This window comes from Lepus europaeus, chromosome 20, assembly GCF_033115175.1.
Source record: "Lepus europaeus isolate LE1 chromosome 20, mLepTim1.pri, whole genome shotgun sequence".
NCBI lineage: Eukaryota > Metazoa > Chordata > Mammalia > Lagomorpha > Leporidae > Lepus > Lepus europaeus.
The window spans coordinates 8,890,774-8,911,405 of record NC_084846.1 but is presented as its reverse complement, the minus strand read 5'-3'; the positions used below and the strand labels follow the sequence as shown (position 1 = coordinate 8,911,405).

At 46.4% G+C, this 20,632-nt stretch overlaps 1 protein-coding gene across 1 annotated transcript in view; it reads left to right on the top strand.

The window, feature by feature from the left end:
* The first annotated feature begins 3,499 nt into the window (after nucleotides 1–3,499).
* The window catches only part of LOC133749863 (lysosomal alpha-mannosidase-like), a 29,339-nt gene continuing 12,206 nt past the window's right edge, over nucleotides 3,500–20,632 (top strand). Inside the window, exons 1-8 of the mRNA XM_062179225.1 lie at nucleotides 3,500–3,653; nucleotides 4,261–4,363; nucleotides 4,526–4,699; nucleotides 4,841–5,034; nucleotides 7,947–8,079; nucleotides 8,326–8,471; nucleotides 18,240–18,356; nucleotides 20,547–20,629. Of these exons, the coding sequence (XP_062035209.1) occupies nucleotides 3,510–3,653; nucleotides 4,261–4,363; nucleotides 4,526–4,699; nucleotides 4,841–5,034; nucleotides 7,947–8,079; nucleotides 8,326–8,471; nucleotides 18,240–18,356; nucleotides 20,547–20,629 (1,094 nt within the window). The 5' untranslated portion in view covers nucleotides 3,500–3,509. The remainder of the gene's footprint in view (nucleotides 3,654–4,260; nucleotides 4,364–4,525; nucleotides 4,700–4,840; nucleotides 5,035–7,946; nucleotides 8,080–8,325; nucleotides 8,472–18,239; nucleotides 18,357–20,546; nucleotides 20,630–20,632) is intronic.

Sequence of the window (20,632 nt, the reverse complement as noted above, 5' to 3'; positions counted from 1 at the left end):
CTCTCTGTCTCTCTCTCTCACTATCCATTCTGCCTGTCAAAACAAACAAACAAACAAACAAGTAAATAAAATCTCTCTTAAAAAAAAAAGAGAGAGATAGAATTAGAGACAGAGAAAGATCTCCCATCTGCTGGTTTTCTCCCCAATAGGCCTCTAAAGTTGTGCTGGTGGTGACCAAAGTCAGGATCCTGGAACTTCATCCGGGTCACCCGCATGGATGACAGGGACCCAAGTACTTAGGCCACCAATTGTTGTCTTCCAAGTCACATTAACAGGTAGTGGAACCACAAGAGGATCCTCAAGGATTGGAATTGTTGCTGCTATATGAGATGTTGGATTGGCAAACAGCAGCCTAACCCACTGGGCCACACTGCTTGTCCCCTCCCCCTTACCCCAGTTGACTTTTTTTTTTTTTTAAAGATTTATGTATTTGAAAGGCACAGTTACAGAGAGGTAGAGGCAGAGAGAGAGAGAGGTCTTCTATCCCCTGGTTCACTTGCCAAATCACTGCAACACCCGGAGCTGCACTGATCCGAATCCAGGAGCCAGGAGCTTCCTGCAGGTCTCTCACATGGGTGCAGGGGCCCAAGGACTTGGGTTATCTTCTACTGCTTTCCCAGGCCATAGCAGAGTGCTAGATTGGAAGTGGAGCAGCTGGGACTGGAACTGGTGTCCATGTGCGATGTTGGATCTGCTTAAGGCAGCTTTACCCACTATGCCACAGTGCCAGTCCCAAGGTATTTTTCCATTCACTGGTTCATTCCTCAAATGACCAGAACAGTCATGGCTGAGCCAGGGTGACACCGGGAACCAGGAATGACATCTGGGTCTCCCACATGAGTGACAGGGCCCAAGTTCTTGAGCCATCTTCCGCTGCCTTCCCAGGTACCTTAGCGGGGAGCTGGATCAGAAGTGGAGCAGCTGGGATTCAAGCCTGTGCCTCATTATGGGATGCTGGCATTGCAAGCAGTGGCTTCACCTGCTGTGCCACAATACCAGCCCCAAGGTTGTGTCAGTTTTTCTAAATCCCACCCCTATTAAGGGAGACTGGACCTGGCCAGTGAGGGAGGCTCGGGTATGGTGACCAGGGTGCCCACAGCTCCTGATGGGCCTGGGTTATCTTAGGCTCTTGCCTGAAAAGGCTCCTGAGTCCCAGACTGCAGTCAAAGAAAGAGGCCAGCAGAGGGCGTCCCAGGGCCAGCTGCACCCTGCATGGGGCCCTGATGCTGGGCTGTGGGCCAAGACCTCTTGGTAAGTGGGAGGAAGGAAGCCCCCCAGGCTGGGGAGGGAAGCCTGAGCAGGGTGCCTTGGTCCTGCTTTTACTCAGGCCTGGAGCGTGGTTGCTGGATGGCCTTTTCACCGATTTTCCCAAGTCACCATTTTGATTGGAATGTTGGTGAATCCACAACATGAGAGCACACAGCTGCTGTGGGCTGAATGGGATTTGGCTCCTGAGCTCATGCAGATTTCTTTCTTTCTTTCTTTTTCTTTTTCTTTTTTTGACAGGCAGAGTGGATAGTGAGAGAGAGAGAGAGAAAGGTCTTCCTTTTTGCCGTTGGTTCACCCTCCAATGGCCGCTGCAGCCGGCGCATCTCGCTGATCTGAAGCCAGGAGCCAGGTGCTTCTCCTGGTCTCCCATGCGGGTGCAGGGCCCAAGGACTTGGGCCATCCTCCACTGCCTTCCCGGGCCATAGCAGAGAGCTGGCCTGGAAGAGGGGCAACCGGGATCGAATCTGGCACCCCAATCGGGACTAGAACCCGGTGTGCCGGCGCCGCAAGGCAGAGGATTAGCCTTATAGGCCACGGTGCTGGCGCAGATTTCTTTTAAAGATTTATTTTATTTGAAAGACAGAGTTACAGAGAGAAGTAGAGAAAGAGGTCTTCCATCTGCTGGTTCACTCCCCAAATGTCTGCAACGGCTGTAGCTGAGCTGATCTGAAGCCAGGAGCCAGGAGCTTCTTCCAGGTCTCCCACATGGGTGCAGGGGTCCAAGGACTTGGGCCATCTTCCACTGCTTTCCCAGGCCATAGCAGAGAGCTGGATTGGAAGTGGAGCAGCCGGGACTTGCAGGCAACACTGGCCCCTCATCTAGCTTTTTTAACCCTAAGTCATAGACTTAGGGTACTGAGAGGGTGGGAACTTAATTTAATTACGGTGTTTAGGAAGTGCACCTTGGGGTTGAAGACTGAACTGCTCCACCCCACATGCACCTCCCTGCTAATGCCCCTAACAAAGCAGTGGCAAGACGGCCAAGTGCTCAGATCCCTGGCGCCTATGTGGGAAACTCAGCTGGAGCTCCAAGCTCTTGGCTTCCACAGTGCCCCATCCTGGTGGTAAGAGGCTCTTTGGAGAGTCAACCAGCAGACAAACGATTCTCTCTCTCTCTCTCTCTCTGTCACTCTGTATTTTGAAGAATATATATATATATATATATATATATATATATATATATATATATATAACTTAAAAAAAACAACCAGGAGTGGGAGAGCCTTAGGTCACTGGGGAGCTCTCCTTGCAATGCTGTTCTTATGAGCGTGTTGGTTCTGGAGGTCTGAGTGGGGCCCAGCGGCTGTCTCTGCTTCCTGGATAAATGTGGGCCGCTCTCTCTGCCCGTGCCTCATCCATCCTGTCCTCTGGCCTCAGCCGACAGCTGAATCGATGGAACTCATCCTATCTTGAATGGGGAACATCCCAAGCCATGCACCCAAGCGAGTGTCCTTCTGTCCCGAGTGGCTTGTTGTGGGTTCCTTGGCTAGTGCGGAGCTGATTCGCACAGAAGATAAAAGGCGGCACCCTAGGGGATGCCCCACCCAAGTTGTATTTGTAGGCTAGCAGAGATGGTTCCTTAGATCTGGTCAACCGCAAATCTCTCTCTCTCTTTAAAAAAAGATTTGTCTTTAATTGAAACGATGAATTACAGAGAGGCAGAGGCAGAGTTAGAAGGAGAGAGAGAGAGAGAGAGAGAGAGAGAGAGAGAGAGAGAGAATCTCCCAACTACTAAGCAATCTGGGATTTGGTTTTCTTACTACAAAGATGAGGCTCTGGCTGCCCTGGTGGGAGCTGAGGCTCTGCGATGGAACTTTGTTTCCCCAGCGGGCAGAACCGCTCCTCATCAAGCCCAGCTCGGTCCCTCCAGGGTCCCCCCAAAACAGGACACCCTAGAATTCCCCCCGCGCACCCTCCACCCCCTAGGAAAATCCAGAAGCTGCAGGAAAAGCTAGGGCACTACTCTCAGGGGGCAGAGTCATTCCCGTGCCCCACGGAGTGCCGAGCGGCGCCCCTGGGCCAGCCCAGCGCCCCGAGGGCAGCACCTGTCCCGCGCTTGGCTGGGTTCAGGGACCCCGAGGACTCTGGGCAGCCTCAGTCCTGGGCGGCGCCAGTGCTAGCCTTGGCCCCGCCCCTCCGGCGCCGATTGGCCAGGCCGCGTTCTGGGGGCGGAGCGTTCGCCCCGCCTCCGCCGGACCCGGGAACCCTCCTGAGGCGGCGGCGGCGGGGACAGCGGAGCCATGACCGCCCTCGGTCCCGCTTCGGGGGTCCGCGCCGGCGGCTGGGGGCACGCGGGGCGCGCCGTGCGGGGACCGCCCCCGCCTCTGACCTTCCTCTTTGTGGTGTTGGTGGCGGCGCCCGGCACTCGCGCCGCGGGGTACGAGGTGAGGGAGCCGGCCGGGGGAAGCCTGAGGAGGGTCCGCGGGTGTGGACGGGTCCGATCCGGGGGTGCCTGGAGGGGCGGCGGGTCCCACACGGGATCCGAATGCGTGCGGGCTGCCATGGAGGGGGTCCCCGCCTCCCCGGTCCCCGGGCCGCCGGCCTGAGCTGTGCAGCCCCGTGAGGGCGGTGTGGGGGCGGCGGGGGGCGCTCAGAGAGAACCGGGGCTGTGGACGCCGCCTCCCTGAAGTCCACCCTGGCTCCTCCACTTACTGTGCCCAGGCCACTGCCCTCTGTGTGCCCCAGGACGCCCGCAGGACAGCTGTGTGCAGGGCTGAAAGCACCTCAGCCAGGGCGCTGATGATTTTCCCAGGGCGAGAGGGAGAGCCGCGCTGGGGGGCTGTGCGAGGTGTGTCCTGCCTGGGAGGGCCTGGCCTCCTCTGCACACAGTCAGGCTCAGGTCGGCACCCCCCCCCCCTCCCCCCCGCCACCGTGCCACAATGTCAATCATGGTGTCCCCTGAGCCGGCCCCTCCCCTGCACTCCACCTCCTTGCCCTGGGGGTACTGACGTGTGTGTGTGTGTGTGTGTGTGTGTTGGGGTCCCTGTGTAGACATGCCCCACGGTGCAGCCAGACATGCTGAACGTTCACCTGCTGGCCCACACACATGATGACGTGGGCTGGATCAAGACAGTGGACCAGTACTACTATGGGGGTAAGTACTCGGTGGATGTGGCCCCAGACACCCATCCTGGGCTTCGAACCCCTTCTGATTTCTGGACAGCAGGGTGGGGGCAATGCCTGGCCTGGGCTCCTGTGTGGAGGAGGGTCCTCCTGGCTCTCCTGGTCCCTGAGTGCCCGACCCCTGTGTCCACAGTTCAGAATGAGCTCCACCATGGGGCCGTGAAGAACATCCTGGACTCGGTCATTTCTGCCCTGCGGGCAGAGCCCAGCCGCAGGTTCGTCTACGTGGAGATGGCCTTCTTCTCCCGTTGGTGGCACCAGCAGACGAACGCAACACAGCAAGCCGTGCAGGAGCTGGTGCGCCAGGGTGAGCCTGCCCCAAGGACAGGGAAATGGAAGCCCAGCTCAGCTTCCTCCTGTAACCCTGGCTTCTGAGACGGGGAGTGAACGCTCTCCTCTCATCCCAGCACCACTCTCCCTGGACCCTGACCTAGCCCCTCCCGCGCAGGGCGCCTGGAGTTTGCCAACGGTGGCTGGGTGATGAACGACGAGGCGGCCACCCACTATGGCGCCATCGTGGACCAGATGACGCTGGGGCTGCGCTTCCTGCAGGACACGTTCGGCGACGACGGGCGCCCCCGTGTGGCCTGGCACATCGACCCCTTTGGGCACTCTCGGGAACAGGCTTCGCTCTTTGCACAGGTGCTGTGTTTTCCTCTTTTAGGTCCACCTCTTCACTTGCCCTGACTCCTCCTTTGGTCATTTAAGCCCCGCCTTTTAGGTCCACCTCTTCACTTGCCCTGACTCCTCCTTTGGTCATTTAAGCCCCGCCTTTTCCCTGCCATCTTCCTTGGGCCAGCCTTGGCCTAATGAAACTCCACACCTTGGGCTATTTTTGAGTTCTGGCAATTCTCAACCTAAGGCTGACCACACCCCCTCGCCAATACTAACCCCCTTCTTAGGTCTCTGGCTCCTTCCCAAGATGAGTGACAGGTGGAGGTCTTGGCCTCTCTAAAACCAGCTCCGTTCTCAGTGTTCTGACACCAGCCATCCTTGCTATGGCAGGGGGACCTTTCCTTGTGGCATTGATGTTGCTGGGCAGGTGGAGATGGATTCTGACATTGGTCCCACCTCCTCTCCAAAGCCACATGGTGTGCTCTTACTCCTCTCAAAGCTTTTAGTTTTATTTTTAAATCCAATTATACATTTTTTATAATCTAGAAACCTTTTTTTTTATTTACTTAAACTTTTATTTTTAGGAAATAAGTGCTTTCCTAATTTCAAGTAATTATGCGAGAACTGCTGTTTTCTTCCACACTCACTTGCCAGAGGGTCGAACCGGAAGTCACATATATGTCTTTAGTTTTCCTCATGGTGTGGTAGAAACCTTTTATTTAAGGTATACCAACTTCGTGCATTTCATATATACAAATTTAGGAACATAGTGAATCTTCCCACCCTAGCCTCCCTCCCACCTACACTCCCAATTTTTTTCCTCTAACCTATTCAAATTCTTATTTTTTACTTTGATCAATTTTCAATTATCCTTATACATGAGATTAACCTTACACTAAGTAAAGAGTTCAACAAATAGTATAAAAAAAATTGCTCCTCAACATTTGAGACAAGGGCTGTTCAAAGTCATCACATCTCAAAGTGTGAATTTCACTGCTATAGATTACCTTTTAGGTACTCTATGAGTTATCACAGATCAGAGAGAATATACGGTATTTGTCTTTTTGTGACTGGCTTATTTCACTAAGTATAATAGTTTCCAATTGCATCCATGTTTTTGCAAATGACAGGGTTTCATTTTATTTATCACTGTGTAGTATTCCATGGTGTACATATACCATAATTTCTTTTTAAAAAGATTTATTTTATTTATTTGAGAGAGAGAGAGAGAGGCCTTCCACCTGCTGGTTCACTCCCCAAATGGCCATAACAGCTGGAGCTGAGCCAATCCAAAGCCAGGAGCCAGGAGCCTAGTCTAGGTCTCTCACATGGATGCAGGGGCCCAAGGACTGCGGCCATCATCTGCTGCTTTCCCAGGTGCATTAGTAGTATGTTGAATCAGAAGTGGAGCAGCCAGGACTTGAGCAGGCACCTATATGGCATGCTGGCACTGAGGGCCAGGGCTTTGACCTTCTGCGCTACAGCGCTGACCCCAATAAACCATAATTTCTTTATCCAGTCTTCAGTTGAAGGACATCTGGGTTGATTCCATATTTAACTATCGTGAATTGAGCTGTAATAAACTTGGGGGTACAGATAGCTCTTTCATATACTGATTTTATTTCTTTTGGGTAAATTTCTGGGAGTGTGATGGCTGGGTCATATGTTAGATCTATTTTCAGATCTCTGAGAAAACTCCATTCTGTCTTCTATAATGGTTGTACTGGTTCACATTCCCACCAACAGTGAATTATGGTATCCTTCTCCTCATATCATATCCAGCATTTATTGTTTTTTGATTTTCAGATGATAGCCATTCTAATGGGGGTGAGGGGAAACCTCCTTGTGGTTTGGAGTTGCATTTCCCTGATGGCTAGTGATCCTGAGCATTTTTTTCATATGTTGTTGGCTATTTGGATTTCCTCTTTTGAAAAATGTTTAAGTCCTTTGCCCATATCTTAACTAGATTGTTTAGTTGTTGTTGAGTTTCTTGAGCTCTTTAATTCTGGATATTTATCCTTTATCAGTTGCATAGTTTGCAAATATTTTCTCCCATTCTGTTGGCTGTCTCTTCATTTTCCTGAGTGTTTCTTTTGCAGTACAGAAGCTTCTCAGCTTGATGTAATCCCATTTATCAATTTTGGCTTTGATTGCCTGTGCCTCTGGGGGTCTTTTGCAAGAAGTCTTTGCCTATGCTAATCTCTTGCAGGGCTCCCCAAATGTTCTCTAATAATTTGATGGTGTCAGGACATAGATTTAGGTCTTTGATCCATTTTGAGTTCATTTTTGTGTAAGGTGGAAGGTAGGGGTCTTGCTTCATACTTCTGCATGCAGAGATCTAGTTTTCCCAGCACTATTTGTTGAAGAGACTGTCCTTGCTCTGGGGATTGAATTTAGCTCCTTTGTGAAAGTTAAGTTAGTTGTAGATGCGTGGATTGATTTCTGGAGTTTCTATTCTGTTCCATTGATCTACCCATCTGTTTTTGTGCTGGTACCAGGCTGTTTTGAGTATAACTGTCCTACAGTATGTCTTGAAATCTGATATTGTGATGCCTCTGGCTTTTTATTTGTTGTATAAGATTGCTTTAGCTATTTGAGGTCTCCTGTGTTTCCGTACGTATTTCAGTATTGTTTTTTCTAGATCTGAGAAGGATGTCATTGGTATTTTGATTGGGATCACATTGAATCTGTAAATTGTGTTTGGTAGTTCAGACATTTTGATGCTATTGATTCTTCCAATCCATGAACGTGGAAGATTTTTCCCTTTTTTGTATAACTTCTTCTATTTCTTTCTTTAATGTTTTTTCCAAAGCTTTTAAAGAAACTTGATTTTAGCCCCACTGTCTACCCGTGTTCTGCCTGCCTCTCCCTAGCCAGGAGGAGCTTGATGGTCGAGGGCTGGGCACTCATTCCTGGTATCCCCTCCTCCCCATCCCCAGATGGGCTTTGATGGCATCTTCTTGGGGCGTGTGGATTATCAAGATGAAGAGATGCGGAAGAAGAAGCGGGAGATGGAGATGGTGTGGCGGGGCAGCGCCAGCCTACAGCCCCCGACTGCCGACCTCTTCACTGGTGAGGCTGTGGGGTGAGCTGAGCCCTCACCTAGGGCCCCAGACTCACACAGGCCCTGGGCTTACTGTAGTGCTCCACTGTCAGTGTCTTAAAGAGTCTTATTCCAGTGTGAACAAGAGTCTAGAGTTTTCTTTATGCAGTGGGCCCTGCACATTCCAGCACTTGTCCTGGGTCAGGCATGGCCAGTTTTGACACTAGGGTGATTCTGGGGCACAGGGTCACCCCTTGAACCTGTGTGGCCCACAGGTGTGCTCCCCAATGTTTATCATCCGCCAAAGGGTCTGTGCTGGGATCTACTGTGTTATGACAAGCATGTGGTGGATGACCCTGCTGACCCTGCATACAATGCCAAGGAATTGACTCGTTACTTCCTGGATGTGGCCACTTACCAGGTAACTCTGTGTCCAGAACCTGTGGACCTGAGGTGTACAATGCACACAGCTTTTCCCATGGCCCAGACATTGCCCAACACCTGTTCATAGCCCTTGGGGGAAGGTACTGTTCCTCTCACAGTCTGTCCCCATCTGGATTTGCATACATTCCTCACTGAGCATGCAGGTGACAGCATAGCACTGTGCTCTCACAGCACTGGGTCTCAGTGTTCTCATCTAGGGAGTGAGCGCATGAGAACCACTCATAACCAGGGTCTCTTTGTGTGGCCATACCCTCTCACGATAACATCCCACACACAAATTCTGGGTCACGTGTCATGAGTCGGAAACCATTCATGGAAATGGGAATTGAAAAAAAGAAGCATGAATATTTGAAACCTTTTACACCAAAATAAATCCATCATTTATGCTTTTTCAAAGATTTGTTTCAGGGCCACGTTGTGGCACAACAGGTAAAGCCACCACCTGCAATGCCATCATCCATACAGGTGCCAATTGGTGTCCCAGTTGCTCCACTTCCAATCCATCTCCCTGCTAATGGCCTGGGGAAAGCAATGGAAGATAGTCCAAGTGCTTGGGCCCCTGCACCCACATGGGAGGCCTGGATAAACCTCCTGCTTTCTGGCTTCAGCCTGGCTCAGACTTGGCTGTTGTAGCAATTTGGGGAGTGAATAGTGAATGGAAGATAACTCTCTCTCTGCCTCCTTCTCTCTCTGTAACTCTATTAAATACATAAATAAATCTTTAAGAAAAAATTTGTTTCATGTATTTGAAAGAGTGGGGGGGGGGAAAGGAGAGACAGTGATTATGCCGTCTCACTTCACAAATTGCTTAAGAGTGGCCTCTGGAACCTCATCCGGGTCTCACATGGGTGACCCCTTGAACTTAGGTCATCTTCATCTGCTTTCCCAGGCATGTAAGCATGGGATGTAATGTGTGTGCTAGGTCACAAAGCTGGCTCCTAGACTATTTTTTAAAGATTTATTTACTTAAAGGCAGAGTGACAAAGTGAGAATGAGAGAGAGAGAGGGAAAGAGTTTCCATATGTTAGTTTATTTCACAAATGCCTACCAACAGTCAGGGCTGGGTGAGACTGAGCTAGGAACCCAGAACTTCACCAGGATCTCCCACATAAGGGGCAGCAACCCAGGTACTTGAGCCTGATCTCATGCCTCCTGGACTACTCATTAGCAGGAAGCTGGAATGAGGAGTGGATCTGGAACGTGAACAAGGCACTTTGATATGGGATGTGGGCATCCCAGGAAGCATCTTTTAATTTTAAGAAATATTGATTTATTTTAAAGATAGGAGAGGGAGAGAAAAGTCTTACATCTGCTGTTTCACAACCTGGTGGCTGCAGCAGCATCTGGCCGAAGCCAGGAGCCAGGAGCTTCCTCTGGGTCTCCCTTGAGGGTGGCAGGAGCCCAAACACTTGAGCCGTCTGTTGCTGCCATTCCCAGGCTATTATCACAGAGCTGGATCGGAAGTGGAGAAGCCGGGACTTGAACCAGTGACCGTGTGGGATGACAGCATCGTACACAATGACTTTACCCGCTACGCCACGCCACTGAACTTCCCAGGAAACATTTTAACCACTGCACCAAATACTTGCCCTGCACTGATATTCTTTTTTATATGTTATTTTTTTTGTTTCCTGCACTTATATCTTCTTCTATTAGAAATTATTGTTTTAATTAGATCACCATTTTTTTAAAAGAAAGCTTTTACTTAATGAATGCAAATATCATAGGTACAAGTTTAGGAATATAGCAGTTCTTCCCCCATACCGACCCTCTCACCCCCACTCCCATCCCACCTCCTACTTCCTCTCCCATCCCATTCTTCATTAAGATTCAATTTTAATTAACTTTATATACAGAAGACCAACTCTATACTAAGTAAGGTTTCCACAGTTTGCACCCACACAGACACCAAAGTAGAAAGTACTTTACAGTTAATTCTCATAGTACAACTCATTAAGGACAGAGGTCCTACATGGGGACTAAGTGCACAGTGACTCCTGCTGTTGATTTAACAATTGACACTCTTATTTATGACATCAGTGATCACCCAAGACTCTTGACATGAACTGCCAAGGCTATGGAAGCCTTTTGAGTCCACAAATTCTGTCAGTATCTAGACAGGGCCACAAACAAAGTGGAAGTTCTCTCCTCCTTTCAGAGAAAGGTACATCCTTCTTTGATGGCCCCATTTTTCCCCTGGGATCTCACTCACAGAGCTTCTTCATGTAGATTTTTTTTTTTTGCCACAGTTCCTCGGCTTTCCTTGCCTGAAATGCTCTCATGGGATTTTCAGACAGATTCGAATGCCTTCAGGGCTTATTCTGAGGTTAGAGTGCTGGTTAGGGCATTTGTCATTCTATGAGTCTACTGTGTGGACTGCTTCCATATTAGAACATTCTCTTGTTTTTAGTTCTATCTATTGTTATTACCAGACACTTGGTCTTATTTATGTGATCTCTTTGACACTTAATCCTATGTATATGATCAATCACACATTTAATATGATCACTTTAACACATAAGATGACATTAGTACCACCCAGCTTAATGGGATTTGGAGTCCCATGGCAAGTTTTTAAGTTTACCTTTAGGGGTAACACCATGGGAATGTGTACAGAACTGTACATCTCTCCCTTCTCTTATTCCCACTCTTATTTTTTACTGGGTCTATTTTCAATTGGATTTAAATACCTATGAATAATTCTGTGTTAAATAAAAAAGTTCAACCAATGGTATTAAGTAGAAGAAGAAAATAGTAAAAAAATAAAATAATAAGCTGTTCCTCAACAGTCAAGACAAGGACTGTTCAAGTCATTGCTTCTCACAGTGTCAATTTCACTTCTGCAGGTTTCCTTTTAGGTGCTCTGTTAGTTATCACAGATCAGGGAGAACACACAATATTTGTCTCTTTGGGACTGGCTTATTTCACTAAGTATGATGTTTTCCAGATTCATCCATTTTGTTGCAAATGACAGGATTTTTTTTACTGCTGTATAGTATTCCATAGAGTACATATCCCATAGTTTCTTTATTCAGTCTTCTGGTGATGGGCATTTAGGTTGATTCCATGTCTTAGCTATTGTGAATTGAGCTGCAATGAACATGGGGGTGCAGATAACTCTTTTATTTGCTGATTTCATTTCCCTTGAGTAAATTTCAAGGAGTGGGATGGCTGGCTTGTATGGTAGGACTATATTCAGATTTCTGAGGTATCTCCAAACTGTCTTCCAAAGTGGTTTTACCAGTTTGCATTCCTACCAACAGTAGATCAGGGTACCTTTTCCCCCACATCCTCACCACCATTTGTTGTTTGTAGATTTCTGTATGAAAGCCATTTTAACTGGGGTGAGGTGAAACCTCATTGTCGTTTTGATTTGCATTTCCCTGATGGCTAGTGATCCTGAGTATTTTTTCATGTGTCTGTTGGCCATTTGGATTTCCTCTTTTGAAAAATGTCTGTTTAAGTCCTTGCCCATTTCTTAACTGGGTTGTTTGTTTTGTTGTTGTGGAGTTTCTTGATCTCTTTATATATTCTGGTTATTAACCCTTTATCAGTTGCATGGTTTGCAAATAATTTCTCCTGTTCTGTTGGTTGCCTCTTCACTTTCCTGACTTTGTTTTGCGGTACAGAAACTTCTCCATTTGAAGTAATGCCATGTGTTAATTTTGGCTTTGACTGCCTGCACCTCTGGGGTCTTTTTCAAGAACTCTTTGCCTGTATCAATGTCTTGCAGGGTTTCTCTGATGTTCTATAATACTTTGATGGTGTCAGGTCATAGATTTAGATCTTTAATCCATGTTGAGTACATTTTTGTGTAAGGTGGAAGGTATGAGTCTTGTTTCATACATCTGCATGTGGAAATCCAGTTTTCCCAGCACCATTTGTTGAAGAGACTGTCCTTACTCCAGGGATTGGTTTTAGCTCCTTGATCAAATATAAGTTGGTTGTAGATGTTTGGATTGATTTCTGGTGTTTCTGTTATGTTCCATTGGTCTACTCATCTGTTTTTGTGCTGGTACCAGACTGTTTTTATTCTAATTGCCTTGTAGTATGTCTTAAAATCTGGTATTGGCTGGCGCCACGGCTCAATAGGCTAATCCTCTGCCTATGGTGCCGGCACACCAGGTTCTAGTCCCGGTTGGGGCGCCGGGTCGCTCCTCTTCCTGTCCAGCTCTCTGCTATGGCCCGGGAGTGTAGTGGAGGATGGCCCAAGTCCTTGGGCCCTGCACCTGCATGGGAGACCAGGAGAAGCACCTGGTTCCTGGCTTCAGATCAGCGCAGTGCGCCGGCTGCTGCACGTCGGCCCCAGCGGCCATTGGGGGGTGAACCAACGGAAAAAGGAAGACCTTTCTCTCTCTCTCTCTCTCTCTCACTATCCACTCTGCCTGTAAAAAAAAAAATCTGGTATTGTGATGCCTCCAGCTTTGTTTTTGTTGTATAAGATTGCTTTAGCTATTCTAGGTCTCCTGTGCCTCCATATGAATTTCAGCATCATTTTTTCTAGATCTGAGAAGAATGTCTTTGGTATTTTGATTGGTATCTCATTGAATCTATAAATTGCTTTTGGAAGAATGGACATTTTGATGACATTGGTTTTTCCAATCCATGAACATGGAAGATTTTTCCATTTTTTGGGTATCTTTTTCTATTTCTTTCTTTTTTTTTTATTTTTTGACAGGCAGAGTGGACAGTGAGAAAGAAAGGTCTTCCTTTGTCGTTGGTTCACCCTCCGATGGCCACCGCGATTGGCGCGCTGCGGCCGGTGCACCGCGCTGATCCGATGGCAGGAGCCAGGTGCTTCTCCTGGTCTCCCATGGGGTGCAGGGCCCAAGCACTTGGGCCATCCTCCACTGCACTCCCTGGCCACAGCAGAGAGCTGGCCTGGAAGAGGGCAGCCGGGACAGAACCGGCGCCCCGACCGGGACTAGAACCTGGTGTGCTGGCGCCGCAAGGCGGAGGATTAGCCTAGTGAGCCGCGGCGCCGGCCTCTATTTCTTTCTTTAATGTTTAGTAATTCTCATCATAGAGATCTTTGACATCCTTGGTTAAATTTATTCCAAGGTATTTGTTTTTTTGTAGCTATTGTGAATTGGATTGATCATAGACGTTCTTTCTCAGCCATGACATTGTCTGTGTATGCAAAGCCTAATGATTTTTGGGTATTGGCTTTATATCCTGCTACTTTGCCAAACTCTTCTATGAGTTCCAATAGTCTCTTAGTGGAGCTTTTTGGATCTTTTATATGTAGAATCATGTCATCTGCAAATAGGAGTAGTTTGACTTCCTCCTTTGTATCCCTTTGAATTATTTTTCTTGCCTAATGGCTCTGGCTAAAACTTCCAGGACTATACTGGATAGGAATGATTAGAGTGGCATTCCTCTCTGGTACCAGATCTCAGTGGGAATGCTTCTAACTTTTCCTCATTCATGCTGGCCTTGAGTTTGTCATAAATTGCCTTAATTGTGTTGAGGAATGTTTCTTCTATATCTAATTTGCTTAGAGTTTTCATCATGAAAGGGTGTTATATTTTATCAAATGCTTTTTCTGCATCTAATGAGATAATCCTATGGTTTTTGTTCAGCAGTTTGTTAATGTGATGCATCACATTGTTTGATTTGCAGATGCTGAACCATCCTTGCATATCAGGGATAAATCCCACTTGATCTAGGTGGATGATCTTTCTGATGTGTTGTTGGATTCATTTGCCTAGAATGTGTTGAGGATTTTTGCTTCTATGTTCATCATGGAAATTGGCATCTAATTTTCTTTCTCTGTTGCATCTTTTTCAGGTTTAGGAATTAAAGTGATGCTGGCATTGTAGAAGGAATTTGGGAGGATTCCCTATTTTTCAATTCTTTTGAATAACTTGAGAAGAATTGGAGTTAGTTCTTCTGTAAATGAATGGTAGAATTCAGCAGCGAAGCCATCTGGTCCTGGTTTTTCTATGTTGGGAGGGCCTTTATTTCTGATTCAGTTTCCATCTTGCTAATGGGTCTGTTTAGGTTTTCTATGTTCTCATGGCTCAATTTACGTAGGATATATGTGTCCAGGAATATATCCATTTCTTCTAGGTTTCACAGTTTGTTGGCATACAGCTCTTTGTAGTAATTCCTGATGATTCTTTTTATTTCTGTGGTGTCTGTTGTTACATTTCCTTTTCATTCCTAATTTTATTGATTTGGGTCTTCTCTCTCCTTTTTTTTTTTTTTTTTGGTTAGTTGGGCCAATGGTGTGTCAGTTTTGTTTATTTTTTCAAAGCACCAGCTCTTTGTTTTGCTGATCTTTTGTATTGTATTTTTGGATTAAAATTTTGTTGATTTTTTCCTCTAATTTTTAATTATTTATTTCCTTCTACTGGTTTTGGCTTTGGTTTGCTGTCGTTTTTTTCTAGATCCTTGAGATGCATTGATAGCTCATTTATTTGGTGCTTTACCATTTTCTTGATGTAGGCACCAATTGCTATAAACTTTCCTCTTAGCACTACTTTTGCTGTATCCCATATTTTTTGATATGTTGTGTTGTCATCTTAATTTGTTTCCAGAAAATTTTTAAATTTCTCTTTTGATTTCTTCTATGACCCACTGTTCATTCATGAGCATGTTGTTCAGTCTCCATGTGTTTGCATGTACTCTAGAGATTCCTGAGTTGCTGATTTCCAGCTTCATTCCATTGTAGTCCAAGAAGATGCATGGTATGGTTTCAATTTTTTTCAATTTGCTGATACTTGCTTTATGGCCTATCATGTGATCAATCCTAGAGAAAGTTCTATGCCTTGCTGAGAAGAATGTGTATCCTAAAACTGTAGGATGAAAAGTTCTGTAGATATATGTTAGATCCATTTGGTCTATAGTTTCGATTAAATCTGCTGTTTCCTTGTTGATTTTCTGTGTGGATGATCTGTCCACTGCTGAAAGTGGAGTATTGAAGTACCCCAATACTATTGTATTGGATTCTAAGTCTCACTTTAAATCCCTTAACATTTCTTTTAAATAGCCAGGTGCCCTGCAATTAGGTGCACATATGTTTATAATAGTTATATCTACCTGTTGAAGTGATCCCTTAAATAACGCCCTTCTTCATCTCTTATAGCAGTTTTTTCGTTAAAATTTATTTTGTCTGATGTTAGGATGGCTACTCCAGCTCTTTTTTGGTTTCTGTTAGCATGGAATATCTTTTTCCATCCTTTCACTTTCAGTCTGTGTTCATCTTTGTTGGTGAATTGTGTTTCTTCTAGGCAGCAAATAGATGGGTTTTATTTTTTAATCCATTCAGCCAGTTTGTTTCTTTTAACTGGAGAGTTGAGGGCATTTACATTTAAGGTGACTATTGATGAGTAATGAATTTGACCTTCAATTTTCACAAAAATATTTCTATTTTTTGACTTTGAATTTCCTTTGAACTTTTACTGAGAGATTTTCTTCCTTTATTTTCTTTCATAGTAATGATCATGGATCTGTGTTTCTGTGTGCAACACATCCTTAAGCATCTATTGTAGGGCTGGATGGGTCTTGACAAATTCTTTCAATTTCTGTTCATTGTGGAAGGTCTTTATTTCACCTTCATTCATAGATGAGAGCTTTGCAGGGTATAATATTCTGAGATGACTTTTTTTTTCCTCTTAAGACTTAGGCTATAGTTTGCCATTCTCTCCTAGCCTGTAGGGTTTCTGATAAGTCCACTGTGAGTCTACTTGGAGATCCTCTGAACTAATCTGGCATTTCTCTTATGCACATTTTAGAATATTCTCTTTATGTTTTACCATGGTGAACATGATTACAATGTGTCGTGGTGAGGATCTTTTCTGGTCATGTCTATTAGGAGTTCTACGTGCTTCCTATATTTGGATGTCCCTTTATTTCTCCAAACTAGGGAAGTTTTCTGTTATTATTTCACTAAAAAGGCTTTCTAATCCTTTTTCTCTTTCCATGCCCTCAGGAAGTCCTAATACCAGTATATTGGGTCTTTTTATAGTATCCTGCAGATTCCCAACAGTGTTTTTTTAGTTTCCTATTTTCCTTTTCTTGTCTTTGGTTTGACTGTATAATTTCTTGTGCTTTGTGTTCGGATATTCTTTCTTCTGCTTCACCAATTCTGTTGTTAAGGCTCTCCACTGTATTTTTTTATGTGTTCTAGTGAATTCTTCATTTCATTTTGATTCCTCTTTAAGATCTCAATTTCATGACAGAAATTTTCTTTCAGGTCATGTATGGATTTCAGTAGTTCACGCATTTGCTTCTGATTACTTCTATGTAATTTTTTTTATTAGGCAGAGTTAGACAGTGAGAGAGAGAGAGAGAGAGAGAGAGAGAAAGGTATTCCTTTCTTTGGTTCACCCCCAAAATGGCCACTACGGCACACTGATCCAAAGCCAGGAGCCAGGTGCCTCCTCTTGGTCTCCCATGCGGGGCCCAAGCACTTGAGCCATTCTCCACTGCCTTCCCAGGCCACAGCAGAGAGCTGGACTGGAAGAGGAACAACCAGGACTAGAACCCGGCACCCCTATGGGATGCCGGTGCCATGAGGATTAACCAAGTAAGCCACTGTGCTGGCCCCATTTCTATGTAATATTATGATGAATTTTTTGAATTCCATTTCTTGCATTTCTTCCATAATATTCACAATCTAGTATTGAAGTGTCATGTTATTTTGGGGGCATCATGTTGTCTTCCTTATTCTTGTTTCTTGAATTGGTGTGTTTATTATTCAGCATATGTGGAGACACTCATTGGCTCTTTTTTTTTTTCTGTGAAGGCTTTTATCTTTTTAGTATGACTCTAGATAAGTGAGTGCAATGTCTCCTTTCAGTGACTATCTAGAGACTTGTAGTGGATGTGGCCAGAGAGCTCTGTTCAGTTCTCCAGGGTCAGGGTTAAGGGCGTGCCTAAGGTTACATACCCAGGTTTGGTGTGGTAAATCTCTCTCTCTCTCTCTCTCTCTCTCCTTTTATTTAATTGTAAGGGAAATTCATTCTGTTCAGCTGAGCTCCTCTGCTCAATGGAGACTAGTGCCTGAGTGCTAGCCCCAGTGGGTATAATATTCATCTCCTCTGTCCTAAGGACCATCCAAAGGATCTGTGTAGTCCTCAGTATAAGTTCAGTTTCCCCAGCAATGTCTCTCAGCAGGTAACCAGGAAACGCTGAGCATGTGGAATCTCCCACTGTGACTGCTGCACTGATATCCTTGATCACATAGGTGGAGTCTTTGAAAAGCTCATCAAACTGTATATCACAAAACATTTTTGCATGGGTTTCAATATTGTTTTGTACCAAAATCAATTTATCTTTTTTAAAAGATTTATTTATTTATTTGAAAGTCAGAGTTATGCAGAGAGAGAAGGAGAGGCAGAGAGAAAGAGAAGTCTTCCATCCACTGATTCATTCCCCAGATGGCTGCAACAACTAGAGCTGCACCGATCCGAAGCCAGGAGCCAGGAGCTTAAGCCTTTGGGTCTTCGCACACAGGTGCAGGAACCCAAGGACTATGGGCCATCTTCTACTGTTTTTCCAGGCCTTAGCAAAGAGCTGGATGGGCAGTGGAGCAGCCAGGACTCGAACTGGCACCCATATGTGATGCTGGCATTGTAGGCGGCGGCTTTACCTGATACACCAGAGCACCAGCCCCTCAATTTATTTTTAATTCAATTTTCCATGAATTTTTTTTTGGCACACTTGTATAGATCAAAACAATTCTAGACACAGGGGTGTCCAGAGACAGCATAGACTGAGAACTGCCTTTGCCCTGCAGCGCCGGTCCTACCGCACCAACCACACTGTGATAACCATGGGTGATGACTTCCATTATGAGAACGCCGACATGTGGTTCAGTAACCTTGACAAGCTCATCCAGCTGGTCAACTCAGAGGTCAGTGTCCCGGCCCTGTGGTGCTCCTGTCCCAGAGCGTACTTGGGTGCAGGGGCCTGGGTCATGGGCACAGCTACAGGTGCCGTCTTAGTGTTCTCTTGCTTCTGTGACAAATGACCACAAACTGAGCAGCTCAAAACATCAGAAATCTGTGATCCCCCAGTTCTATAGGTCAGCAGTCGAGAACAGATCACACTGGGCTGGCCAGAGGTGTGGGCAGGGCTGGGCGCCTTCTGGATTCTTTGGGAGAGAACCTGCGTCTTTACCTTTTCCAGCTTCCAGATGCTGCCTGCATTCCTTGGATCCTGGCCCCTTCCTCTCTCATCAATACCACCCATGTAGCGCCCTTCTGTCACTTGTGTCTGTAATCACATATCTTTTGTATTCTTGGCATCCCTCTTCCAGTTTCAGTTTTAGATTTTAAGATACTTATTGTCATTTTTATTTGAAAGGCGGAGAGAGACAGATAACAGACAGAGATCTTCCAACTGCTGGTTCACCCCCAAATAGCTACAGTGGCCAAGGCTGGGCCAGGCTGAGACTGCAGGTTGTGAACTGATGCTGGGTCCCTCACATGAGTGGCAGGAACCCAAGCACTCAGAATAACATCTGTCGGTTTCCAGGATTGTTAGCAGGCAGCAGGTCAGAAGATGGGAGTGGCCATGATTTTAACCAGGCCCTTTATTATGGGATGCAAATGTCCAAGTGGTGGCTTAACCTGCTACACAACTATACCAAGTCCTTATTTTATTTTTAAAAATGTAATTTATTTATTTTAATCTTTACTTGAAAGGAAGGGAAGGAGGTAGGAATGAGAGAGAGAGAGAGAGAGAGAGAGAGAGAGAGAGAGAGAGAGAGAATGAGGGAGGATAGATTTTCCATCTGCAGGTTCATAGTCCCATATGCCTGGAGCACCTAGGACTGCACAGGCCAACAGCAGGAGCCAGGACGTCCATCCTGGTCTCTCTGATGGGGAACAGGAACTCAAGGACTTGGGCCATCACATGCTGTGTGCTGGATGCATCAGCAGCAGACAGAATTAGAAGCACGGAGTAGCTGGGATGTGATCCCAGCCCTCCAGTGTGGGATGCACCTGTCCAAGTATTGACTGCACCTGCACCAAAATGCCAGTTCCTTCCCTATTATATTTACAAATTTTTCCTTTCTTTACTTTCATTTTTAGCAGAAATACAGGCACACACAGTGAGATCTTCCATCCGTTGGTCTACTCACTAAATGCCTGTGATGTCCTTTTGGCAAGACCAAAGCCAGGAGAGGGGAACTCACTCCAGGTCTCCTAGGGATCCACACAATTGAGTGAGCACCTGCTATCTTCCAGGGTGTTCATGAGCTGAGAGCTGGATTGGGACAGAGCTGGAGTTTGAACCCAGCAGGTGTTCTAATGTGGGATGTGGGGATCCACAGGTGCATCTTAACTGTCCTACCAGATGCCCGCCCTACATATTTTTCCTGTAATTTCACCCTGAGCCACGCTGTGCAGCGACTATTTCATTCAAGATGATTTAAAGTATTGGGAGGATGTGCACGGGTGCTGTGCAAATACCACGCAAGGGACTCGTGATCTGTGGATCTGGTTATCTGCTTGGGGTCGTGGAACCACTCCCCTGTGGATCCTGGGGGAATGTATGTATGTATGAATGTATGTGTGTAGACACATGTTTGTCCATACGTGCACATCCCCTCATTCATGGAAATGTTCACTGAGTACCTACTGTGTGCACCGCGACACAGCATGGCAGGACACACATCTTTCTGCTCATGCATGTCACCTTTATCTGAGTGGGAGTTGAAGGCGAGTGTCCATTCATTATAGAAACTGTGTCTTGGCGACAACCTGACAGGTCTGAAAATAGTGACTCCTACCCTATAACGTCACACTGATTCCCCACGAACGTTGTTCATGATGTAATTGGACTCATGAAACGGTTTTAGGCAAACTCCAGATGTATTTCTGCATTAACCCTGAGTATTTCCAAGGATGGTAATGTTTTTGCCCAGTATTCTTTTTCCCACGAGAGCAATGGTGCACACTCAGAAGGTGGACTCAGCACCCGAGCTGACCGCATGCAAACCTGTGGGCGCCGGGTGGGAGGTCTGATGTGCGCAGCTGTGGGTCCCGGGGACGCAGCGCTGTCCCCGAGGGCTCACCTACTTGCCTCCCCCCAGCAGCAGGCAAACGGGAGCCGCGTCCACGTGCTCTACTCCACCCCAGCTTGTTACCTCTGGGAGCTGAACAAGGCCAACCTCACCTGGTA